The sequence below is a fragment of the Podarcis vaucheri genome, assembly GCF_965113315.1.
Source record: "Podarcis vaucheri genome assembly, chromosome: 7".
Classification (NCBI taxonomy): Eukaryota; Metazoa; Chordata; class Lepidosauria; order Squamata; family Lacertidae; genus Podarcis; species Podarcis vaucheri.
The window spans coordinates 13,282,857-13,309,787 of NC_138765.1; the positions used below are offsets into that span (position 1 = coordinate 13,282,857).

At 43.9% G+C, this 26,931-nt stretch overlaps 2 protein-coding genes across 2 annotated transcripts in view; one reads left to right on the forward strand and one right to left on the reverse strand.

Annotated features, from left to right (window-relative positions):
* DMRTC2 (DMRT like family C2) overlaps positions 1–26,931 on the reverse strand; it is a 62,987-nt gene that overhangs the window by 34,569 nt on the left and 1,487 nt on the right. The window lies entirely within an intron of this gene.
* On the forward strand, positions 474–25,782 carry LOC309537721 (guanylate-binding protein 7-like). Its single transcript, XM_082232681.1, has 11 exons — positions 474–788; positions 2,659–2,892; positions 5,227–5,354; positions 6,814–6,923; positions 13,815–14,023; positions 15,695–15,928; positions 19,416–19,696; positions 20,944–21,156; positions 21,499–21,601; positions 22,026–22,219; positions 24,893–25,782. Exons 2-11 carry the CDS (start codon positions 2,688–2,690, stop codon positions 25,028–25,030), a joined length of 1,815 nt encoding a protein of 604 aa, XP_082088807.1. The 5' UTR covers positions 474–788; positions 2,659–2,687; the 3' UTR covers positions 25,031–25,782.

Consider the following 26,931-nt stretch of genomic DNA (forward strand, 5'->3'; position numbering starts at 1 on the left):
GAACACCCTCCCATCAGATGTCAAAAAGATAAATAGCTATGTGACTTTTAAAAGACATCTGTAAGCAGCCCTGTTCAGGGAAGTTATTAATGTCTGATGCAACATTGTGTTAGACTTGCCCCAGTCTAACACAGAGTTATGAACTAGAAGATTAGTGGTTCAAAGATTGTGGGAAGTATTCCTGCTTTGCAGGGGGTTGGACTAGATGAACCTTGGTGCCCCCTCCAACTCCCCAATTCTATGATTCTTTGATTCTACGGCTCATCATCACCACCACCACCACCTTGGAAATTGAGCCATGTCTCTTCTGCAGGCTTTCGTCACAAACAGAGCGTAATGCTTCAAGCTTTGAAGCAGAAGAAACAACCCGAATTACAGTTGCTGAAGGCTGCTTCATGAGCTGGGAGCCAACGAATTACACAACTCAAGCCCGTTGTGTGCAGCACAATCATCCCGCTTCTCTTAATCACCCCCCGCTTCCAAGGCTTCGAGAGTTGATCTGCTCAAAGGACAAAGGCAGTTTCCCTGAAAGGGAAAAGCGAAACTAGAAGTAGACATTTCTCATGCTGAAAGAAGGAAGATTCCAGGCAAGGAAACCCCCAGGAAACACCCATCCCACCACCATAAAAAAGCCAGGGGGGAGTTCAGTGAAAGGAGAAGAGGTGTGCCCGGTTCCAGCAAGAGAAGAGCCACAGCAACGTATTGCCTTTGGCAGAAGTTCTGTCCACAAGCAGTGAGACTCAGCAGCAACCCAGATCATCAGCCGCTGCTCCCAGTAAATTAACTCTGTAAGTACCATTTTCCTTCCTCCTCCCCCTCCTGTTGGCTTGAGAGAGACAGGCATAAGCTTCGGAGGCCAGACTTCTCAAAGCAGGGAAGGGACTGCTTAGATGAGTGCAAGGATCCCGCCAGCTAGTAATAATAATAATAATTTATTATTTATACCCCGCCCATCTGGCTGAGTTTCCCTGGGCGGCTAGGGATGGAAGCATCGACCAATTTCAGCTCTCTCAGCTTCTCGTTCTTCCAGTCTTAAATTTGATTCTTTCCATTTCTGCAGCAATCTGCAATCCCCCTAAAATGTGCCACCTGAGGCAGCTGCCTCACTCTGCCTAATGGAAGGACCGGTGCTGCTTTTGTCTGCGGTCTGCTTGCTTGCTTTAGTGGTTGTGTTGTTCTTGCTGTTACAATATATTAGGTTTTCATTGTCATTGTACACACATACATACTCTGGGATCTGTTTGGATGTTTCCGACCTTTTTTAAAATAATAATAAAAAATTAGTTCCCCAGATCTTACAGAAAAGAGTCTGAAGAAGCCACAGGCAGGCTTTATTAAGAATTCTCCTAATTTTCCCTTACTCATGCCTCAGCTGATGGCAGCCAATTCATTGCTTGTCCCTGAGCTTGCCTTGCTCAGTAGGCAGAGAATACAGAGTAGAGAGAATTCAAACTAGGGAGGGTGGGATGGAACGGAGTTATCCTGGAAAAGGGCACAAGTGGCTGGCTGGCACTACAGAGCACACCGCACAGCGTTTTGTTGCAGTTTTCACTTGTGGGACTAGAGATTTCTCTGGAAGTTGATCTTCAAGCAATTAAGCCGTGGATCCAGACTTAGTTAGACATATACAGACCCATCAGATCAATGGGACAATCTCATTGCCTGCAATGGATCTGCACATCATACAGAGAAAACACATTTCCCCCCTTAAGAATCCTGGGAGCTGTGGCTTATCCCTCACAGATCTACAATTCCCAGGATTCTTGGGGGGGGGGGTTGCTTTACATATATGGGGTGTGCTCAGCCCAAAGGTGAACCCAACCCTTACACTATGCTCAGATTCATCAGCAGTGCGTGTTTGGGCTACAACAAAGAGGCAAAGTTTCCAGATGCTTGGAATGTGTTTCCAGATGTGGAACTACAAAGAGGCAAAGTTTCCAGATATGGCTTGGAACATAGAACCAAGTAAAGGGGAGGTGACCTTGGGCATAGTCCTGTTTGGTGCTGTGCCCTATAACTGACCAGGAACACTGACCACAGTGCTATCAAATCCATTAACCTGGGGTCCTTTCCAACTCTAAGTTTCTATGAACTATGTAAACAGTTGCAGGGAAAGTCCAGCTCTTGATTTCAAAAGAGGAAATTATTTTAAAAACAAGGGGGTTCTGGTAAAAAAAGAGAGAGGAGGAAGCTGAAAAAAGAGCATTTCCAGAAACAGCTTGAAAGCAAAGCGGACAGTGAGTTTCATAATGCTTTTATGAACACCCTTTAGCAGTGCAGAAATAACAGTGGCCAGGCTATCCATTTGTGCATTGAACTTGGATGTCTGCAAAAGGGGTGCCTATGTCTGAGAAGGTACACCTGCACATGCCCTCTACACAGTTTTATATCTGTACTTTCTAGGGTCCTGATACCACGGAGCACCTGAAACCTTTGTCGATGTGCAGGACTGTTCTAAAAAGGAATAAAACATGACAGCATTGATTCATAGAGGGTCGACGTGGACCTTAAAAAAGGAAATAGCTAGTGCCATCAATACAGGCCCTTAGTAGCCAGAATAGCAGTGAAATAGGCCATTTTAGGAAAGCTGAGCAGCTATTCTTCTGAGTTAAAAAAAGCCAGATTTTCTGAACATTTTTTTTTTACTTTTTCTCCCAGGAGGTTCTTTGTCCTGATCCATCCCTCTCATGGACTCTCCGCGGCCTCCGTCAGTGAACATGGAAGAGCCAATGTGCCTGATCGAGAACAACCCCAATGAACAGCTGCGGGTCAACCAGGAAGCCCTGAAGATCTTGCAGAGCATCCAGCAACCCGTGGTTGTGGTGGCCATCGTGGGACTGTACCGCACTGGCAAATCCTACCTCATGAACAAATTGGCAGGAAAGAAGAAAGGTGAGTCTGCAGGAAGAATCTGCTCACGCCAGAGTTCCCTGAGGAGAGGGATTGATTGGAGGGGGAATAAGGAGGCCTCCTCTCAGCTCCCTTAACAAACTACAGGTCCCAGTTTTTTGGGGGGAAAGCCATGACTGGCATCATAGCAGTTCAAGCATAGAGTGTGAATGTGGTCGATGAGAAGGGGGCAGTTATAGTATGAAGTCCCTTAATAATGGGTTGTACCAAACTAAGTGCTCAGAGTTATGGATGGATCTCTCTCTTTCAGTTCTCGCAATTTCTCATCTCTCCAGTCTAAAATTCAGTTCCCTATATTTCTGCAGCAATTTGCAAATAAGTAAATAAAATAAAATCCCCATCAGCTTTTCTCCTAATAAAAGGTTTTCAAGGGTCTTGGAAGCCAAACGTTTCGGTTTTTGAACGCCGAAAACTCAGAAGTAAATGCTTCTGTTTTTGAACGTGCCTCAGAAGTTGAACTTCTGGCTCTAGCAACAAAGTAAAATGTAAGATTGGATTAACAACAGATAAATTAATACGTTATGAATTTGCTGAATTAATCTAATTGAAGATGAGAAATTAAGAAAGAGGGAATTTTTGTTCTTTGTTATCTCTTTTTTCTTTTTCTTTTGATGTGTTTAATGTTTGTATTTTTGTATTGTATTGTTTTTTGTGATTTTGTATTTTCTTTGTCTTTTATTGTGGAAACTTAATAAAATATTTATTAAAAAAAACAACAGAAGTTGAACTTCTGAGGCGGCTTCCTGTTTGAGTTTTCCATACGTTTTGAGGCTTCCATATTGAGTTTTTGGTTTTCGAACATTTTGGAACGTTTCCGGTCTTCTGGAATTGATTACGTTCAGAAACCGAGGAACCACTGTAAAGACCTTTTTGTATGCAATTTTGCCCAACATTTTTGGAAAGCTGTTATTTTCACTGTAAAGACCTTTTTGTATGCAATTTTGCCCAACATTTTTGGAAAGCTGTTATTTTCACTAAAATATGCATTGCCATGCACAATTTACCCTAATGTATGGATTTTTGTGCACATTGCTCTGCTGGACAGCTACCTTTCAAAATCTGGAGAAGTGTGGATTTCAGAGGATGGCTGGGTTTTCAGTAAACACATTGTTTTGTAAAGCATGGATATGGTTGGTTTGCCTTTGCAAGCGAACTTAACTGAACTTTCCCCCCATCCTCATTCAGAACAGACGCAGTGAAATTCATGAGGTTAGTCATGCCCAGTAACTTCATTGGGTCCACTTTGAGTTGGGCTAGCAGTGCATACACATCATATCCCTGTCTCAAGTGCATGTGCAGAACTGTTCTAAAAAGGCTAAAATAGAGCTGATTTGTAGAGGGTCAATGTGGACCTTAAAAATGGAAATAGCAAGAGGCCAGAACAGTAGTACAACAGGCCATCTGCTCTTCAGCTACTTGCTGGCTATAGGTTTTTGGTCTGCGTTCCCTGCAAATGGAAATACTTCATTCACTCCTTCTGATCTTTTGAACCTGTTCCATCTTCCCTTCTGTGCTGGAGCAGTCATCTAACCCAGTTTATGGGCAATTAAGTGGCTGACAAGAGCCCCAAGGTTCCTTTTACAACCAGGCTATTGCTGCAGTTTGTAGTTATGGTGCTTCTTTGCATGTGCAGGGGATATAACAACAAGAACAACTAATTTATTACTTATACCCCACTTATCTGGCCAGGCCTCCCCAGCCACTCTGGGCAGCTCCCAAAAGAATATTAAAAACACGATAAAACATCAAACATTAAAAACTTCCCTAAACAGCGCTGCCTTCAGATGTCTTCCAAAAGTCAGATAGTTGTTTATTTCCTTGACATCTGATGGGAGGGCGTTCCACAGGGCAGGCACCACTACTGAGAAGGCCCTCTGCCTGGTTCCCTGTAACCTCACTTCTCTCAGGGAGGGAACCGCCAGAAGGCCCTCGGCGCTGGACTTCTGTGTCCAGGCTGAACAATTGGGGTAGAGACACTCCTTCAGGTATACTGGGCTATTCCTTTCATGCTGGCTTGGAAGAGAACATAAGTATTTGGCCAAGCTGCTAGAAGATAAGATGCTCACCCACCTGGTGCCATGCAAATGTTTTTGACTACAACTCTGGATTAAGCTGATGGAAGTTGTGGTCCAAAGCATCTTCACCGGGTTGGTGATGGATGCTCCATAGGTGCCTACTTGTTTGCAAAGGGTGGAAGCCCTTCATTTTAAGAATTGGAGTGGGTACTATTGAGAGTTGAAGAACAACACCTCCACCCACAACAAACACACAGGTGACCCCCTGATATCTGATCTCCTTCCCCTTTGTGCCCTACAGGCTTCTCTCTGGGTGCCACCATACAAGCAGAGACCATGGGCATCTGGATGTGGTGCCTTCCTCACCCTGAAAATCCTGACCACACCTTGGTGCTTTTGGACACGGAAGGACTGGGTGATGTGGAGAAGGTAGGCTGGAGGACAGGGCTGGCGCCAGTGTGATGCAGTGGTTAGGGTGTTGGGCTGAGACTTGGGAGGCCAGGGTTTGAATTCCCACTCAGCCACAAAGCTTGCTGGGTGGCCTTGGACCAGTCACTGCCTTTCAGCCTAATCTACCTCTCAGGGTTGTTGTGGGGAGAAATGGGTCACACTTCATGAGATCCCCGTGACATCCTAGGTCCCAGGTTTTGGCCTTGAAATCTCAGGGTCTGGGATGCTCCTGAGCTGGCAGTCGTAAGAGCTAGGCTAATCTGGAACACTCCCAAAGCTTTTGGACGTGGAGTGGCTGGGCGATGTGCAAACATCTGGAAGTAGGGAGTTGATGCCTTGAAGAGTTTTCTTTTTTAAAATGATAATAATTTTTAAATTCATTTTTAGCTTTAACAATTAGCATCACAAATAAATCATAATCATATACATATAGGATTCTCTGAATTCCTGGACTTCTCTCCACGGTTTCCAGTTATTCTTTTCCAACTGTATCAAATAATGTTCTCCGTATTTTCTTTAACCTCAGTTCTCACCATAGTTCTCATTACACTGCAAGTGTGTGTTTTTTTATCCCTGCCAATGCTTTTAATTGTTTACAGTGATAATTTAAGTAACTTATAATTTTCCCCCATTCTTTATCAAATTTATTATCCTCTTGAACTCTGACCTTCCCGGTCATTTTTGCCATCATTTTTGTCAGCCATTCTTCTCTTGTAGGTACTTTGTCTTCCTTCCATCTTTGGGATAATAACATCCACGCAGCTGTCGTAGCGTACATAAACAGTCTTTTCTGCTCCTTTGGTATATCCGGACCTAAGATTACTAATAAAAAAGCTTCTGTTTTCCCCCACAAAACTTATTTTAAACATTTTTTCCAACTCATTATAAGTCATTTGCCTAGGATGGTTTTCTATGCAGTCCTTACATACAACAGGAAAACTAGACTAAGAGCAGCCCCAGAGCTCCTGAAAGTCACCACAGTCTGAGGCAGTGGGAACAGAAAATACCCACCAAAGCAGTATCTCTAACTCTAGCGAATGCATCAACTCTAGGTTGCTGATATCAGGAAGGCACCATCATTGTACTCCTTCCTGCAATAAATTTAAACTTTTTTTTAGGTAAACCTAGCATAGATGTTGATATGCTTTTAATCTCTCTTACTGTAGATTTCTTAAAATTAAAAAATCGCATTGCCGGGAGTTGGACTATATGACTCCTGGGGTACCCTCCAACTCTACAACTCTACAATTCTGTGATTCTATGTTTTCCATTGTTTTTAGCTTTTAAAATTGATGTCGTTTACAAATTTATTGCAAACCTCTTACAGGCTTTGCCGCAATCGAGCGGTCTATAAATGGCGTCAGATGCAAATAAATAAAACAGGTGCAAGCCCAGTGTACAAGGGTTTTCTGCTAATTACTCCTATCCCTCCCTACAGAGCAACATTGAGAACGACGCGTGGATCTTTGCCTTGTCCATTCTGCTTAGCAGCACCTTGGTCTACAACAGCATGGGTATCATCGACCAGTTTGCCTTGGAAAAACTGCAGTATCCTTCCATGAAAACTCCATTCCACCTCCAGTTCTCTGATTTGCAGCCAGAGTAGATGGGGCAGGGACTTTGGTTTGCATGGTATCTCCATGAACATTATGGGATCTCCCCCATGCACTTCTTCGCAGGATACTAGATGGCCCTCGCAAGCCTGCAGTGCCACTGTTCTCTCTGGACTCTTGTGTTTGTTAGGAAAACATTCTTTAAGAAACAGATAAAAAGTTCCTGGAAGCTTTAAAGAGGGTTCCAGAATTTTCTTTTTTTTTTTTTATAAAATTTTTATTGGTTTTACAAAAGTTTTTATAACAAACAAACATAAAAGAAAAACAGACAAACAAACAAATATAATTTCAAAATGTCCTTTCATAAACTTCTTTCCTCGGACTTCCCCATACCTCCCCTTTCTGCATCCTCATGTCCAAATTTTATAGCAACTTATAAATGTTTTTTCCGATCCTAATTCATCATAGTCCTTTCTTAATCTAATCTTATATTACTGCAACCCTTTCTCTCTATAGAATCTCGACATTCTAAACTTCATCAAGTTTATAATAGTTCTTAAGATAAATCTTAAATTTCTTCCAGTCTTCTTCCGCAGTCTCCTTTCCCTGGTCACGAATTCTGCTCGTCATTTCCGCCAATGTCATATAGTCAATCACTTTCATCTGCCATTCTTCCAAAGTGGGTAAATCTTGTGTCTTCCAATACTTTGCGATCAGTATTCTTGCTGCTGTTGTTGCATACATGAAAAAAGTTCTATCCTTTTTTGGCACCAATTGGCCGACAATGCCCAAGAGAAAGGCCTCTGGTTTCTTAAGGAAGGTATATTTAAATACCTTTTTCATTTCATTATATATCATCTCCCAGAAAACCTTAATCTTCGGGCATGTCCACCAAAGATGATAAAAAGTACCTTCAGTTTCCTTACATTTCCAACATTTGTTATCAGGCAAATGGTATATTTTTGCTAGCTTAACTGGGGTCATGTACCACCTATAGACCATTTTCATCACATTTTCCTTTAAAGCACTACATGCCGTAAATTTAATACCAGTGTTCCACAACCTTTCCCAGTCAGCAGACATAATATTATGACCAATGTCCTGTGCCCACTTAATCATAACTGATTTAACTGTTTCGTCTTGTGTATTCCATTTCAACAGCAAGTTATACATTCTTGACAAATTCTTAGTATTGGGTTCTAACAATTCTGTCTCAAGTTTTGATTTTTCCACCTGGAAGCCAATTTTCCTGTCTTGTTTAAAAACCTCCATTATTTGATAATAGTGGAGCCAATCTTGTACTTTGGGTTTTAGTTTTTCATGGCTCTTTAATTTCAGTTTCTCTCCATCCTGTTCTAAGATCTCACAATACTTTGGCCATCCGACCTCCATATTAACTTTCTTGTGGGCCTTAGCCTCTAAGGGTGACAACCATCTAGGGGTTTTGTTTTCCAACAGATCTTTATATCTCATCCAAACATTAAACAACGCTTTCCTTACAATATGATTTTTAAAGGCACTATGCACTTTGATTTTGTCATACCATAGATATGCATGCCAGCCAAATGCATTATTGAAACCTTCTAAGTCCAAGATATCTGTATTCTCGAGGAGCATCCACTCTTTCAGCCAGCAGAATGCTGCTGCTTCATAATACAATTTTAAGTCCGGCAGGGCAAATCCCCCTCTTTCTTTTGCATCAGTTAATATTTTATATTTTATTCTGGGCTTTTTGCCCTGCCAGACAAATTTCGCAATGTCTTTCTGCCACCTCTTGAAACAGTCCATCTTGTCAATAATCTGCAAAGTTTGAAATAAAAATAACATTCTAGGCAGTACATTCATCTTAATCACTGCAATTCGGCCTAACATTGACAATCTCAAATTTGACCATATTTCTAGATCTTTTTTAATTTCTGACCAACATTTTTCATAATTGTCCTTATACAGATTCAAGTTTTTAGATGTTAAATTAACCCCTAGATATTTCACCTTCTTAACCACCGTCAGACCTGTCTCTTCTTGAAACTTATTCTTTTCCATATCTGTTAGGTTTTTCCCTAAGACTTTAGTTTTTTGTTTATTCAATTTAAATCCAGCTACCTGTCCAAATTGTTGGATTATTTCCAACACTCTTTTTGTACTAGTGTTTGGCTCCTGCAAGGTCAATACAAGGTCATCTGCGAACGCTCTTAACTTATAGTGTTTGGTTCCGACCTTTACACCTTTAACTTGCTGGTCATCTCTAATCATGTTCAGCAACACCTCCAGGACCGAAATAAAAAGCAATGGGGAAATTGGGCACCCCTGTCGTGTTCCTTTTTCTATCTTAAGTTCCTCAGTTATTACATTGTTTACAATCAACTTAGCTTTTTGTTCGGAATATATTGCACCCATACCATTCTCAAATCCTTGACCTACCCCCATCCCATGAAGATTCTTTTTCATAAAACTCCACGAAATATTGTCAAAGGCTTTCTCCGCATCCACAAATATCAAAACTGCTTTAGTATTTATGTTCACCTCTAACTTTTCCAAAATGTCTATTATATTCCTAACATTGTCTGAGAGGTGTCTTTTTGGGAGAAAGCCTGCTTGGTCTCTGTGAATCTTCTCCATCAGTACTCTTTTAAATCTTTTTGCTAAAATGTCTGCAAAAATTTTGTAATCCACATTCAGTAACGAAATTGGGCGGTAGTTCTTCAGTTGAGTCTTTTCAGTCTCTGTCTTTGGTATGAGTGAGATATATGCTTCTTTCCACGATTCGGGTGCTTTTTTTCCCTCTAAGATCTCGTTACAAACTTCCTTTAACGGTTGTATCAGCCATTCCTTTAAAGATTTGTAATATCTGGAAGTCAGTCCGTCTGGCCCTGGAGATTTGCCCAATTGCATGTCCTGAATGGCACCCTCTATCTCTTGTTCTGTTATTCTCTGGTTTAGATCCACCTTGCTATGATGAGAGATTTTTTGTAATCCATATTTATTAAGGAATTTATCTATGTCCTCTTCATTTTGTAATCCTTGGGAATAAAGTTTTTTAAAATAACTCACAAAACAATTTCTTATCTCGTTGGGTTTAAATATATTTTTTCCATCCACTTCTAGACTTGTGACTGTATTTAATTTCTGTCTTTTCTTAAGTTGCCATGCCAGAAGTTTACCACATTTGTCTGCCGACTCAAATGTCTTTTGTTTCATTTGCTTTATTTTCCATTCTATCTCTTGGTTCATCAATTCCATATATTGTGTTTGATACAACTTAATCTCCCTCAAAATCTCCTGGGACTTTGGTTTTGATCTTAATTTTTTCTCTCCTTCTTTTATCTTTTCCAAAATTTTTTCCTTTTTCTCATTCTGTTTTCTCTTCTTTATTGAATTTTGTTGAATCAGAAATCCTCGCATCACAGCTTTACTTGCGTCCCAGATCACTCTTTTTTCCACATCGCCCTTTAGATTGATTTCAAAATAGTCCTTTAGAGTTTTTTGGGCCTTCATGTGGATCTCTCTATCTCGAAATAGGGTATCATTCATTCTCCATCTAAACTGACCAGTTGTTGTAAATTTCATTTCCATCTTCACGGCGTTATGGTCGGAACAGGTTTTTGGGCAGATTTCTACCTTCTTAATCTTCGGAGCCATTCCACTAGTAACCCATATTTGGTCGATTCTGGTCCAGGTCATCTTTGCATGGGAGAAAAAGGTTCCCTCTCTTTCAAGAGGGTTCCTTGTTCTCCAAATGTCTATTAAGTCTATATTTTCAGTCATTTCGAAGAAAGTCTTCGGGAGTCTCCCTTCTTTAGTAAGTGTCAGTCTTTGTGTCTTGTCCATGTTTGTAGAAACTACACCATTCATATCTCCCATGATTATCATATTGTATTCCAAATAATCTGTCAAAGTTTCATGGAGTTTTTTGAAGAATTCTGCTTTACCTTCATTTGGTGCATAGATCCCAATTATCAAAAATTTTTCTCCTTGTACCTGAATCTCCACCGCTAAATATCTTCCTTGTTCATCTTTGAACATCATTTTTGGAGCCCACTTCTCTTTTACATAAATCACAACTCCTCTTTTTTTCACTTTGTCCGACGAAATAAATTCTTGTCCCAATTTTTTATTCATAAGCAGTCTCCTGTGTGCTCTAGTTATATGGGTTTCCTGTAAGCAAATCAAGTCCAGTTGTTCTCTGTACAAAATATGGAATACTTGTCGTCTCTTCAAAGGACTGTTCATCCCATTACAATTCCAGCTAAGGAATTGCAGGGCCATCTTGTTATTTTTCTGGTATTCCTCCAACAGCTCCCAATTGTTGTTCCTCCTCTGTTGGTGGTGGAAGGTTCTGTCCAAACGAAAGGTTCAGGATGTCTATTACACTCTTTTGCTCGGCAATTGGGTCTACAGTTCCTTTCTGTAAATCTTCTTGATTTCTTTGCAGGAACCTGTCTTTATCCTGTATCGTCTTTATTTTCACCTTCTTCCCCCTATAGTCAAAAGACAGTCCCTGTGGAAATTCCCACCTGAAGAGAATGGTGTTCTTCTTCAACAAGTAGACCAAATCCTTATAAGAAGCTCTCAAGTCCAAAATATGTTTAGGAATGTCTTTAAAGATCTGTATCGGTGAGTTCCCAATTTGTAAGGCCTTTTCAAAGTGCAGTCTTAGAATTTTGTCTCTTTCCTCCTTCGATCTCAAGGTAATCAGACAGTCTCTCGGCGCCTTTCTGTTCTGTCTTCTGCCCAGTCTAAATGCTGTTGTGATTTTAAATTCGTCTTCCTCTAGATCTTCCCAGGAATCAGCAAACTCTTTCGTTAAAAAGTCCGTAAGATTGTCTCCTTCGTCCTCTGGAATTGATCGTAATTTCAAATTCCTTTCTTTTCTTTGTAGTTCCCACAATGCCAGAGTTGCGTCGTGGTCATAGACCTTCCTGGCAATCGGTTCTAATTTTTCCTGGGTCTCTCCAGCAATAGTTCTGGCTTCCTCCGCAATTTGGCGTGTGGCAGAATTTTCTTGCGTAAGCCTGTTTATAGATTCTGTATTCAGGTCAAGTCTTGTTGTTAAATCTGTCAATTTCTGTGAATTCTCTGTCAATTTCTTGGTATTTTCTGCCGTCTGCTTTGTTAGATTCTCCAGAGACTGGTTTATCTTAAGAAGGGCTTGCGACACTGCATCCATGGAGACTGCTGTACGTTTTTCTTGTCCTGTTGTCACTGTAGGGGTTATGCCTGAGATCGAGCCTCTTTTCTTGTGTTGCTGTAGCTGTTGTTGATATTGCCTTGTCTTGGCTCTCGTGCTTATCTCGTCTGCTGGGCCACTCATATCCCAAGGTCGTTTCCCACGAGAGCCTTCTCCTAAAGGAAAATTCCACTGTCCCAAAGCGTAGCAACTTTTAATTTACCCTCTAGAGGGAGCAAATCAAGATGTCCGCAAACAAAGGCAAAGAGTATTTAAAAAGCAAATTTATCGGGAGGCTTCTATATGTATATTGCAACACTTTCCCAATAGATAGAGTCCCAGCCTTCCCTGATATATTGTGTCCACAGAGTCCCAAAACTTTGTAACAAATAAGCAATGAGACTTCCACTTTGTTACTTTCACAGGAGTCTAAAGTCAGTTCAGTGTTCCTTTGTTTTAATAGCAGTTTGTGCCAGGTTGAAGGCTGCAGAGAGTTCCCTTTCCTTTAAGTTGGTCATGCAGCTTATAAGATCACTTATTCCTCCCCTCTGCCCTGCAAGCTAGAGGGGATAGTCAAAGTCCAAATGTCGGATTCAAGCAGTTAAAGACAATATCCCATACGGATGCAGCTCAATAACTTTCGTTGCTTTAATTGTCATGCAGTCAGGGGAAGGCAGACTTCCTTAATTTTCGCCTTTCCCGTTTTCAGCCTAATTTCAAGTAGTTTTGACACGAATAGAGGTTCAATCTTACTCACGGGTCTTTTTTGTCCAGATTATTCAGGAAGGGAATCGGCGCTCTCCACTAATGGCGACGCGGCTTCACCCTGCGGGCTGGGTAGCGATTCTCAGCACCGCGCTCCCCGTTGTCGTTCCGGAGCCTTTAAAAAGGCTCTTTCTGCGGTAAAGGGGGGCGCTTCAGGTGCCCACCGAATCTCCTTGTTCACAGGCTCCATTCCTGTGATTTTAGGGGTCCCCCGCTTGCCGTAGCGGGTCAGACCCGAACTCGCAGAGCCGTCCTCTCTCCGGAGCTCGGAGAGGGAGCAGCCATTAGCGCTGGCGCCGAACCGGAAGTCCCAGAATTTTCTTTAGTGTGTAGGAGTGGCGCTCTAGGCTTGATTGGTGTCAGCTGGAGGTGCAAATAAATAATAATAATAATAATAATAATAATAATAATAATAATAATAATAATTTATTTATACCCCGCACTCCCCAATAAAGGGAGGAAGCTACAGGCTGCAACTTCTGCACGAGGAAAGCACACACACACACACACACACACACACACACACACTGTCAGCATGCACGCTGACCACAAGGTTGGAAGTAGGACTATGCGCTGCTGATACTATGAGTTTTTGCTGTGTCAGGATTGTTAATTACTGGACTGAGATTATACCGTGCTGGAGAGATAAGGAAGGAATGTAAATAGCTTGTATATAATAGTAACAGAAATGCTTGTGCAATCAGTCAAGCGACAAAGAAGCTCTTGACTGTGAATTTGAGTATGACTCCTGTTCTTGTCCTCTGCCTCCGGGGAAAACTCTGCTACAAACAGCAAGAAGTGGTTTTACCGAGGTGCCACTACACAAGCAGAAAAGCGCAGGAGAAGTGTGTGGGCGGTAGCCTCCAATAGTGTTATCTAAGTTATTTAACTGAGAGATTATTGCCCCAGGAGGGGACAAGAGTCATCTCCATACATTCCTTAGTGTAATCCCAGGTATGTGACAGAGCTGACTAAGCGAATCAAGGTAAAAGCTACAGCCACAAAGACCTCTGAGGATGGGGAGGAGGAAAGCAGTGACGACTTTCTCAGGTTCTTCCCAGCCTTTGTTTGGGCTGTGCGTGATTTCACGCTGCAGCTGAAGCTGAACGGATGCGCCATCTCTTCCGACGAATATCTAGAGAACGCCTTGAGGAGGAAGAAAGGTACGGGAAAGAGGGCTGATGGGATCCCACCCAGGCCTTGCGTCAGCAATCTGAGGCTGTGACAGGGACTGACTCTATCGGGACGGGGAACCTTTATCCTTCAAGGGGCTGCATTCCCTTCTGAGCAACCTTACGGGGGCCACAGTGCAGAGGAAGGTGGAGCAACAGCTGTAGAACTGACCTTAGTACAGCAGGTCAGCATATTCCTCACCCAGGCAAGCAAAAAGCCTTATCAGAGTTCAGGGACACAGTTCAGCCAGGCAAAAACTCTCAAGGAGGCTGCAAGGCAAAGCCATTGAGGTCTGTAGCCTGAAGAGAAGGGGTGTGGACTGGGGAGAGTCCTGAGGACTACCCAGAGAGACCTGCAGGGCTGTTTTTGGCCCACAGGCGTGAGATTCCCCATCCCTGAACGACATTCTTGTTAGCTTTTTATAACATCCACGTCAGTGGGAAGTCCAAATTCTATAGACAATGATGAAAAATGGGAGAGAATCTTTCTGTGAAATGGGGCCTTTGAACATAAGAATCCCAAAAAACATAAGAACATAAGAATCCCCAAAAAGCCCTGCTGGCAGGTAAGAACTGTGTACGGTCCCCAATTCTGTCATTTTACTCCACAATTTTCTGGGTTAATGGGGTTGCAAACAGATGTTTGTTTCTGGAAGCAATTAATGTGGAAATGAGTGCTAAACCTCTTGTATATTCTGCTAAATTTCTGGAGGTAATCATAATCATAATAATTAGTATTAGTATTATTTCCCCAGCCACTCTGAGCAGCTCCAAACTGAATATTAAAAACACAATAAAACATCAAACATTAAAAACTTCCCTAAGGGCTGCCTTCAGGTGTCTTCTAAAAGTCAGTCAGTTGTTTATTTCCTTGACATCTCGTGGGAGGGCGTTCCACAGGGCGGGTGCCACTACCGAAAAGGCCCTCTGCCTGGTTCTCTGTAAGCTCACATCTCGCAGTGAGGGAACTGCCAGAAGACACTCGGCGCTGGACCTCAGCGTCTGGGCAGAACGATGGGGGTGGAGACACTCCTTCAGGTGTACTTGGCCAAGGCCATTTAGGGCTTTAAAGGTCAGCAAAAACACTGAATTGTGCTCGGAAACATACTGGGAGCCAATGTAGGTCTTTCAGGACCAGTGTTATATGGTCTCGGCAACCACTCCCAGTCAACAGTCTGGCTGTCGTATTCTGGATTAGTTGTAGTTTCCGGGTCACCTTCAAAGGTAGCCCCACATAGAGCACATTTAGGTGGCTTTTACATTGTATGAAAGCTCAAATATAATGCGGATACATGAGGGAAACAGAATGAACTGCTGATGTGGTCTTTCAGGACTACGTCACTTAGGATTGTATATGGGGGACTGTTTAGTTGAAAGCACATCCTTGACAGAATCTGCTGGCAAAACGAACAGGAAAACAGGATGAGCTAGAATTTTCCTCCCTGGTTTGTCACCTTTCTGCAGGTGGGAGGATTTTGGCATAGGGGTGTTTTCACTGAATCCATTACAAATGCGCATTCCAAAATGCTGTTGACGTGAAGGATTGCACCGCTTGGCCAGCTGAATTTGATCTGAGGCAGGCATGACGCCTGGAGCAAAGATGGAATGCAGCAGCCCAGAAAGAGTGATGGCTTTGAACTTTCTTGCATTCTCCCTCTCCAGGACAACCCGAGAAGCTAGATCTTGCCAAGAAATGCATACGCCAGTATTTCCCCAGCCGCAAGTGCTTTGTCTTTGACCGCCCGGCCGGAAGCCGAGACTTATCGGAACTGGACGACCTGTCTGAAAAGATGCTAAGCCCCAACTTTGTGGTGCAAGCGCACCGCTTCCGCCAGCACATATATGAAAGTGCTCAGCCCAAAATGATTGAAGGAGGACACCTGGTGACCGGGATATGTGAGTAGAAGGGAAGGGACCAGAAAAAATGGATGTGTTAGCAAAGTCACTTAAGTAACACAGACGGAGTCCAGAGGGAGAAAAGGAATCGTCGTAACACTTCACAGGAGAGAGGGGAAGGTCCCATTTCACAAGTAGAAATCCCTGACAGATGTTGTTGTTGTTTAGTCGTTTAGTCGTGTCCGACTCTTCGTGACCCCATGGACCAGAGCACGCCAGGCACTTCTGTCCTCCACTGCCTCCCGCAGTTTGATCAAACTCATGCTAGTAGCTTCAAGAACACCATCCAACCATCTCATTCTCTGTCGTCCCCTTCTCCTTGTGCCCTCCATCTTTCCCAACATCAGGGTCTTTTCCAGGGAGTCCTCTCTTCTCATGAGGTGGCCAAAGTATTGGAGCCTCAGCTTCACGATCTGTCCTTCCAGTGAGCACTCAGGGCTGATTTCCTTCAGAATGGAGAGGTTTGATCTTCTTGCAGTCCATGGGACTCTCAAGAGTCTCCTCCAGCACCATAATTCAAAAGCATCAATTCTTCGGCGATCAGCCTTCTTTATGGTCCAGCTCTCACTTCCATACATCACTACTGGGAAAACCATGGCTTTTACTATACGGACCTTTGTTGGCAAGGTGATGTCTCTGCTTTTTAAGATGTTGTCTAGGTTTGCCATCGCCTTTCTCCCAAGGAGCAGGCGTCTTTTAATTTCGTAACTGCTGTCACCATCTGCAGTGATCATGGAGCCCAAGAAAGTAAAATCTCTCACTGCCTCCATTTCTTCCCCATCTATTTGCCAGGAGGTGATGGGCCCAGTGGCCATGATCTTCGTTTTTTTTTATGTTGAGCTTCAGACCATATTTTGCGCTCTCCTCTTTCACCCTCATTAAAAGGTTCTTTAATTCCTCTTCACTTTCTGCCATCAAGGTTGTGTCGTCTGCATATCTGAGGTTGTTGATATTTCTTCCGGCAATCTTAATTCCGGCTTGGGATTCATCCAGCCCAGCCTTTCGCATGATGAATTCTGCATATAAGTTAAATAAGCAGGGAGACAATATACAGCCTTGCCGTACTCCTTTCCCAATTTGGAACCAATCAGTTGTTCCATATCCAGTTCTAACTGTAGCTTCTTGTCCCACATAGAGATTTCGCAGGAGACAGATGAGGTGATCAGGCACTCCCATTTCTTTAAGAACTTGCCATAGTTTGCTGTGGTCAACACAGTCAAAGGCTTTTGCATAGTCAATGAAGCAGAAGTAGATGTCTTTCTGGAACTCTCTGGCTTTCTCCATAATCCAGCGCATGTTTGCAATTTGGTCTCTGGTTCCTCTGCCTCTTCTAAATCCAGCTTGCACTTCTGGGAGTTCTCGGTCCACATACTGCTTGAGCCTTCCTTGTAGAATTTTAAGCATAACCTTGCTAGCATGTGAAATGAGTGAAATTGTGCGGTAGTTGGAGCATTCTTTGGCACTGCCTTTCTTTGGGATTGGAATGTAGACTGATCTTCTCCAATCCTCTGGCCACTGCTGAGTTTTCCAAACTTGCTGGCATATTGAGTGTAGCACCTTAACAGCATCATCTTTTAAAATTTTAAACAGTTCAGCTGGAATACCATCACTTCCACTGGCCTTGTTATTTGCAGTGCTTTCTAAGGCCCATTTGACTTCACTCTCCAGGATGTCTGGCTCAAGGTCAGCAACCACACTACCTGGGGTGTACGAGACATCCATATCTTTCTGGTATAATTCCTCTGTGTATTCTTGCCACCTCTTCTTGATGTCTTCTGCTTCAGTTAGATCTTTACCACTTTTGTCCTTTATTATGGTAATCTTTGTACGAAATGTTCCTTTCATATTTCCGATTTTCTTGAACAGATCTCTGGTTCTTCCCATTCTGTTGCTTTCCTCTATTTCTTTGCATTGCTCGTTTAAGAAGGCCTTCTTGTCTCTCCTTGCTGTTCTTTGGAAATCTGCATTCAATTTCCTGTATCTTTCACTATCTCCCTCGCATTTTGCTTGCCTTCTCTCCTCCGCTATTTGTAAGGCCTCGTTGGACAGCCACTTTGCTTTCTTGCATTTCTTTTTCATTGGGATGGTTTTAGTTGCTGCCTCCTGTATAATGTTGCGAGCCTCCATCCATAGTTCTTCAGGCACTCTGTCCAGCAAATCTAAATCCTTAAACCTGTTCCTCACTTCCACTGTGTATTCATAAGGGATTTGGTTTAGATTGTATCTTACCTGTCCAGTGGTTTTTCCTACTTTCTTCAGTTTAAGCTTGAATTTTGCTATAAGGAGCTGATGATCTGAGCCACAGTCAGCTCCAGGTCTTGTTTTTGCTGACTGTATAGAGCTTCTCCATCTTTGGCTGCAGAGAATATAATCAATCTGATTTCGATGTTGCCCATCTGGGGATGTCCATGTGTAGAGTCGTCTCTTGTGTTGTTGAAAAAGCGTGTTTGTGATGACCAGCTTGTTCTCTTGACAGAACTCTATTAGCCTTTGCCCTGCTTCGTTTTGATCTCCAAGGCCAAACTTGCCAGTTGTTCCTTTTATCTCTTGATTCCCTACTTTAGCATTCCAATCCCCTATAATGAGCAGAACATCCTTCTTTGGTGTCACTTCGATAAGGTTTTGTAAGTCTTCATAGAACTGGTCAATTTCAGTTTCTTCAGCACCAGTAGTTGGTGCATAAACTTGGATTACTGTGATGTTAAAAGGTCTGCCTTGGATTCGTATCGAGATCATTCTATCATTTTTGAGACTGCATCCCAGTACAGCTTTCATCACTCTTTTGTTGACTATGAGGGCCACTCCATTTCTCTTACGGGTTTCTTGCCCACAGTAGTAGATATGGTAGTCATCCGAACTGAATTCGCCCATTCCCGTCCATTTTAGCTCACTGATGCCCAGGATGTCAATATTTATTCTTGCCATCTCATTTTTGACCACATCCAACTTACCCAGGTTCATGGTTCTTACATTCCAGGTTCCTATGCAATATTTTTCTTTACAGCATTGGACTTTCCTTTCGCTTCCATGCATATCCACAACTGAGCGTCCTTTCGGCTTTGGCCCAGCCGCTTCATCAGCTCTGGATCTACTTGTACTTGTCCTCCGCTCTTCCCCAGTAGCATGTTGGACACCTTCCGACCTGAGGGGCTCATCTTCCAGTGTCATAACTTTTATATACCTGTTGTCTTTGTCCATGGAGTTTTCTTGGCAGGGATACTGGAGTGGCTTGCCGATTCCTACTCCAGGTGGATCACGTTTGGTCAAAACTCTCCACTATGACCTGTTCATCTTGTGTGCCCTGCTCGGCGTAGTTCATAGCTTCTCTGAGTTCTTCAAGCCCCTTCGCCACGGCAAGGCATGGATCACTGCCCTGACAGATACCCACAACTTAATATAATTGATATAGGAATACAGCATGTCTCACCATAGAAACGCAAGTAGCTAGCTAAAATAAATAAACTGGCTTTCTTCCCTCCCTTTGCAGTGCTGGGGCACCTGGTGGTGACCTACGTGGATACAATCTCCAGTGGCTCCATACCCTGCATAGAGAACGCGGTGGTAGCCTTGGCGCAGATTGAGAACACAGCTGCTGTGCATGATGCCATTACATACTATGAAGCAGAGATAGAGAAACACTTGAAGCTGCCCACTGAGACTATTGAGGAGCTGCTGAAAGTGCACGCCCAATACGAGAAGGAGGCCATTAAAGTGTTCTTGGCTCGGGCCTTCAAGGATGACGATCACGACTATCAGAAAGAACTTGGGGTATGAGGATTATCTCACCGGTGGGCATGAGATAAGGGGCTCTCCATATCTGATATGGGGAAAACTAGAAGGATTTTGTGTTGGATGGAAAGTTGGCTACTCAGAAATGGGAGGTTCCTTTCTACGGGGCAATGTATTCATTCCTGTCCTAGTTCAGAGACTGAGTAGCCAAGATGTCAAGAGATGAGATCCGGCTCCTTAGCAAGGTTGTGTTGTTGGCCATTGATTGGATGCCATTGGAGCTAGTTGAGTTGAGCTAAGAGGCCCCCAGGAACATGGAACAACTGGCAACCACTTGGTTTTGTTGGGACGAAAAAATGACCCTGTTCCCAAGGGAGGTGTTTAGAATGAAGAACTCACTGTGGGAGGACCAGTTTGAGGAAAGGACAGAGGGTAGTAGGTGGGCCACCTTTTTCAGGCAAAGTAGACTTGCAGCAGGCCATAGATTGGGTTTGGTTGGGGCCTGTTGAGTTGAGTTGCCCCCAGGAAGGCAGGGCATCCAGCAGCTGCTTGGTTGTGCAGGGACAAGAAGTTCAAGAAGTTGATCCTGTTCCCAGAGAGGTGTTTTGAGTAAGCAACTAATTGTGGGAGTACCATTTTTTGGAGTGGAACAGAGGTTTGTGGACCAGCTGTTCTCTTCTTCAGGCAAAGTGGAATAGCAGCAGTCCTGTTATCCAAGTCCGCCAGTCCTTCTATTCATTTCTTCTCCCTCTTAGTTGGCAAATGGGAAGCCAACCAAGGACAATGAGATTTGGTTCTGGAGTTTCCAGTTGTTGATCTGTAGCTAAAGCCACTTCTTCTCACATCAAGGGCACCTTGGTCACCCCCCTGGGTCTCCAAATGTGCTTTTTGCACTCGCCCACCTGGTTTTATACACAAATGGATGAGAAGGTTGAATTAGGGGCCCTCCAACCTCTTACTCCGAATAGGTTAATCTTACATTGCATGTTTGGGTTACATCCTGCTTGCATTTGTTGACGTTGCTGGGAGGGTTGGCCCAATGAAATTTTGTGCTTTCCTGCAGACTTTCCGTTTGACACAATGAAGCTTTTGACTCTGGTGATCCCATTGTTTTCCTTTTCCTTTGGCCTTCTGCCTGGGAAAAGAGTGAACCGTGCCAACAGATTTGTCCTTGTTTTTAGGATGCTTAGAGTTTCCAGACTCTCTGGAATGGGAAATATAGGACCATCCTCTACTGCTGAACGTCTGTTCCTATCTGACGCTATCTGCTTCTTGCCCAACCCCAGGAGCGGCTGCAATCCAAACTTTCCGAGTTGTGTTCTCGCAATGAGCAGGCATCGTTGGATCGTTGCCAGGCGGTGCTCCTGGAGCTATTCCAGGACCTGGAAGAGAATTTTGGCAAGGGGACCTACTCTGTGGCTGGTGGTTACCTTAAGTTCCTGGATCACCAGAAGGAAAAATTGGAACAGTATCACCTGCTGCCTGGGAAAGGGATCATGGTGAGTCAGACTCAATGGGAGAGCAAGGGGGGGGGGAGGATGGCAAGGGCCAGAAGGATACCCTTGAGAAAAATAACTCCCCCTTTAGCAACCTCAGAATGTTATTATTAGTTATATAATGCCAGATGTGTGTCCAACAAAGTGATAATGTAAGACTCTATTCGAGCAAGGATTATTGCTGGCACAATGTCGCTCAATCACCCCCATCTCCTTTCCCTGCACCCCCCCTAAATCTAGGGGTCCCTCTGACCCTTCGGAGTAAATTTGGGGAGAGTGTGGGGTGTTTGTGTGTGGGCGGAGTTGAATAGAAACAAACAAACAAACGACTTCACTCTCTCTTAGGCTTCCAAGGCCCTGGAAGAATTCCTGAAATCCAAAGAGGCAGCAGCACAGTCCATTCTGCAGGCTGACCGGACCCTCACAGAAAAAGAGAAGGAGCTTGAAGGTGAATCTGTTCAGGGACAGCTTGTTACGACTCGCAGACACATAGGCTGCTTCCACACTGGCCATTTAATGTGGAATCACCACTTTTTGCTTACACCCTTTTTATGGGATCTCTGCAGGTGGTCATGAACAAAACATCCCCCTCTCATGCCTTTGTGGTTTATCTTCAGTTCTTTTCTGTCCCGCCCCCCCCCAGCAGAAAGAAAAGAAAATCTACATTTTTAAAGTTCAGAAGAAGAGCTGTGTCATTTCCTATCCCCATGTAATGAATGTGGGGTGCCCCTGCAGGGCAGATTCATGACATCTCGTCTGGAGTCCTCCCAGTAGATGGTGACAGGAGGTAGACTGGAATAAATCCGCAGCTTCTTTCGGAAATTAAAAAAAAAATACCAGCATGAACTCACTGCTTGTCTCTTTCTGTGCAGCGGAGCGAGTCCGGGCCGAGGCTTCTGCACGAGAAGCTAAGCTGCAAGAACAAATGAAAGAGGAGGCCATCAAGATGGCCCAGGAGAAAGAGCGGAGTTATAAGGAGCATGAAGCACAGTTAATGGCCAAGATGGAAGAAGACAGGAAGAAGATGCAGGCTGAGCACGAGATGGTGATGAACAGGAAGCTTGAGGTAATAGAACAGCGCCCTCTATGGGCAGCCTTGGTCATCTACACCAGAGGTGGGGAGACTTAGGGCTTGGGGGACAGGTCATAGCTGTCAACCGTCCCTTTTTGGCGGGAAACTCCCTTATCCCAGGGCTGTTTCCTGCTGCTGTCCCGGATTGATGATATCCCGTAAATTTCCCGGGTTTCAAAGGAAGCAGCTCCTCTCCCTCCCTCTCTGCTGGCCAGAGAGCAGGGAGGCTCCAACTGCGTTGCTTGGCTGCGTTGCTCACCCAATAAGAAGTCTAAGAACAACTTGGGGGTGGAGCTTGCATGCCTTGTGCCAATCAAATCGGCCGCGTTGCCTGGGGACTTGCCTTTGCTCAGCGCTTCCCAGCAGAGAGGTGATGGTTGTTTTCCTTGCTGCATCCCCTTTGCTGGGTTGCTGTGCTGTGGGAACCACTGCTTGAGCCTTCGTTTGGCTGCTGGCTGGGCTTTCTGCCTCTGACTCGGAGGGGCTCAGAAGTTGAATATACCTGTGCTCGGAATCAGATGGATACGTCATCGATGGCTCACTCACCCTTGCCGGGGAAAAGGTCTGTCTGGAGTGGGGGCACATGGGGGGGGAAATCCCTTATTTTGGCTGCTGGTCCCTTATTTTCAAATCTGTAAGTTGACAGCTATGGGACAGGTATGGCCCCCCAAGGCCTCAGGCTCCTTGGAATCGCCTTAGGCCTCTTCGTAGCTACATTTCTTTTTTTATTTCACTTTTAATTTGTATACCGCCTTTCTATATAACTATGCACAAGGCGGTTTACAGCTACAAAACATACAATAAAGAACACGGGCCTTGGAATAATCTGATCCAATACAGAAAGTCATAATATAACGTATCTTTAAAATGGAACGGCTTATATCAAATTCAGTAATCTAGTAGAATGTAATAGTACACAATGAAATTAACTCTCAATACATGAGCAAATAATAATTAACAATTGCAATGAATAATTAAATTCCTTCCAGTAGCACCTTTGAGACCAACTAAGTTTGTTATTGGTATGAGCTTTCGTGTGGACACGAAAGCTCATACCAATAACAAACTTAGTTGGTCTCTAAGGTGCTACTGAAAGGGGTTTTTTTATTTTGTTTCGGCTACGGCAGACCAACATGGCTACCTACCTGTAAATAAATAATTACTAAACCATGACCAATAAAAATAACTGCAGGTCACAATGCATAAAATGCCACAATACATACCAAACCATGTAAAAGGATCAAATTGAGTAAAAAAGGACACACAACTGATAACATAATTATTATTTAAATCCCTAAATTCCTCGCCTCCCTTCCCACTTGTTATGGACCCTGCATTGCATTCCCCCTTGAGGGTTTTTGCCTGACTAGAATATGCCCTTGAACTCTGATGACACCACTTGCATAAGATTTCCGAATGTTAATTTACACGGACAGCACCACGTTTAGAAATAATAACTGCAGTAGAAATACAATACATCTCACTCCAGTGAGGAAGGCAGTGACCAGGGGATCTGCGTGGTTGCTCAGTCTGTTGTCTAGGCAGGGCTGGGCAATGTATCGATACATCGTCCCATGTAGGTTTGTAGACCACACAGTGAGAACCTTTTCAAAACGAATGAGCTGGCAATTTATTTCTGAAGCACAGCTTCCAAAACTCCAGGGGGCGGTATAATTGTGAGTCATCTGACAACTGGCTGGCTGCCGTCCCTTTCGGCTCCCTTTCCCCTCCGATAGCAGAATAGTCCTGCTCCCAGCCTCAGTGCCTCCCTGCAGCCACGATATCTCTACTCGATGTAGGAATTGTGGCTGGGCTGCTTCTTCCTTCTCCTCCTCTCTGTCCAGGGAGGAATGGAAGGAGTTTGCCCTTCAAAGGCAAGGGCTCACCTTCCTCCGAGAGGAGGGATCCGCATTGCACAGGGTACATAGCAAATAATAAATAAATAAATAAATAAATAAATATTTATACCCTGCCCATCTGGCTGAGTTTCCTCAGCCACTCTGGGTGGCTCCAAACAGATTATTATTATTATTATTATTATTAGTGATAAAACATCAAACATTAAAAACTTCCCTAAACAGGGCTGCTTTCTGAGGTCTTCTAAAAGTCAGATAGTTGTTTATTTCCTTGACATCTTATGGGAGGGCGTACCACAGGGTGGGTGCCACTACCGAGAAGGCCCTCTGCCTGGTTCCCTGTAACTTGGCTTCTCGCAGTGAGGGAACCGCCAGAAGGACCTCAGAGCTGGACCTCAGTGTCTGGCCTGAACGATGGGGGTGGAGACGCTCCTTCAGGTATACCTGCTAATCTCCACGACCGCTCTTTCACCTAATCTTCACCCTTCCATTATATAGTTCCATGTTTCAGACACTGTGATATATATAGTATCCTATTGTTTAGCTGGGGATACCTTGCGATGTCAAAAACCAGATATCGCCCAGCCCTACAGCCCAGGTGTTGCTGATGAGCCTCTGCTCCCTTCTTAGGGTTCTTTATCTTCCCAATGGATTTGCACTGGGCAGCCTTTAAACAGAGGACTATCCTTTATATAGCATAACACACACGGGCACTCTAGACAGCCCTGTGCCCTTTTATTCATTCCTCCCATTCCAGCTGCTTTGTGAGGAACTGGGGCTGACTTCTATCTTCATCCTTGCCACTCCCTAGGAGCAGAGACGCCTTCAGAAGGAAGGGTTTGAGCAGGAAGTCGCAAAGCTTCAACTTCAGATCCAGGAACTGCAGAATACGGTGGAGATGCAGAGAAGTAGTGGTGGCCCCTGTCGTCATCGTTGTGTAATTCAATGAAAACAGCATCCCTGGAAGTGTCGATGGGTTGAATAAAGTGTCTAGATTGGCCTCAGGACTGTGGATGGGAGTGCAGCTAGGAAGCCAGGGGATGAATGGAGATCTACCTTATGTTATCATTTAGCTGGTGTTTGCAGTCTGTTTGCCACAAAGGAACCCCAACTCTGCCTTTTTAAGACACAGTCTCTTTCTAAGGGGTCATCTACACCTGCCTATAAAGCACAGGTCTGAGTGGTTTTCCATTTGCCCCACTCCTTTCCCAAGGAAAACCTGCTCTTTAGTTCTCAATCGAAGCAAACAACAAACCCGAATTGCTGTTTGCACCGATCGAGCACTAAAGAGCAGTTTCCCCTGCCCCCAGGACAAGGGGAAGTGTGGATAAGCTCTAACAAAAGAGCAACACGCAACAGACTGTGACATGAAGACTCACTCTCAGCCTAACCCATGAGTGTAGCCAGGATTTTTGCTGGGGGGGGGGCAGGACCAGCTAGTTAAGTATTTCTATTGTTTTACTTGTTCTAGGGTGGGGGGTAGCTGCCTCCTGCCCTCCCGGCTATGCCCAAGGCCTAACCTACATCACAGGGTTCTCATGAAGATTAAATCTGTAGGCTACCTTGAAGGAAAAGTGGGAAATTAATGCAATATATATTATCATCTATTTTTAAAAAAATTAATGCATATTATTGGTTTTTCAGTGAAGTTGTACAGTTGCAAAAAGGAAGAAATCAATAAAGTACAATTGAACAAACAGAGATATCACATCCTTTTTCCTGTGGAGTAAGATATGGGGAGAGAGGGTATAAAGCCAGTATAGATAATACAGAACAAGTAAAACAGCAGCCATTCATGTCAATTCACAGAGCCACCCGCCCCCCCAAAGCCAACGTATGGAGCAGAGGGCTTTAAATGTTTGCAGGTGGAATTAATAAGAGTCAGAAATGGAAACCACACGTCTGCAAATGCATCTGTTAAAGCTATAGCTCACTTGCCCTTTGGTTGGCCTCAAATTATGAGAAAGCCTCGCCATCCAAGCCAGATGCCAGCTATTACGACTGTACCAATTTTCAGTGGAGAAATCCAAGGGTGTTTTCCTCCCTCCTGCTACTGCCCCCCAAAAGAAAGCTAATGAGATCCCTGTGAAATAGTTTAGGACCAACAAAAGAGGAAAGTAGAGTTAGTGAGGGAGACTTTGGAACTGTTTGGGGCTGGGTATTTTCAGAGACATGGTTAAATACAAGGTCCAGACCTGAGCCACGTGGAGTCAATGCTACCACATAAGAAAGTTGGAGCCCCAAATGGACCATCCGCTCCAGCAATTAGGAGAGAAAGTGGGGCCCATATAGCTCATGCATATCATCATCTTGATACAATTTGAATGCAACTCTGCCTGCTGTGGCAGGTTTGGACTTAAATGCGGGGAAGCTGAGCTGCAAATGCGTGCTCAACTGCGAAGCTCCCTTGAATGGGGTTTCAGAGATGGTGGTGTAACAGGGAGTCCATGGAGCAACCCACAATCGCCTAACCTTGACTCCCATAGGTTCAGGGTGGGGTCACAAGCAAGCGATTTCAGCCAGGAGATAGAAGCAAAACAGCAGCCGGTTAGTCTGATCTTCATTGTTACAACAAGACTTCCCGCTACCACAAAAACGAAGCAGCCAGGTCAATGGTTACATCTGTATTTTAAAGTTTCCCAAAGTTTCCCACAATACAACTCAGGATGCATCATCAAGACATCATAGATATGTCACAGAAAAGGTGTGGCCTCAGGTAGAACCTGAGATCCAGGCATGCCCCTGTCAATCAAATATAGCCTTTCACACTTACCCCATCACAGTACAGAGAAAGGTATTTTCATTATTTTCATTGCCATGATCCTACACTTTGTTGAAGGGAAACTCCCC

Bases quoted from the DNA above. Each gene is read 5' to 3' on its own strand.
- LOC309537721 (XM_082232681.1), top strand. From the start codon at position 2,688: ATGGACTCTCCGCGGCCTCCGTCAGTGAACATGGAAGAGCCAATGTGC. The intron at 6,924-13,814 runs GTATCCTTCCAT...GTGTAATCCCAG, and splicing joins TTTGCCTTGGAAAAACTGCA to GTATGTGACAGAGCTGACTA. The intron at 21,602-22,025 runs GTGAATCTGTTC...CTTTCTGTGCAG, and splicing joins AAAAGAGAAGGAGCTTGAAG to CGGAGCGAGTCCGGGCCGAG.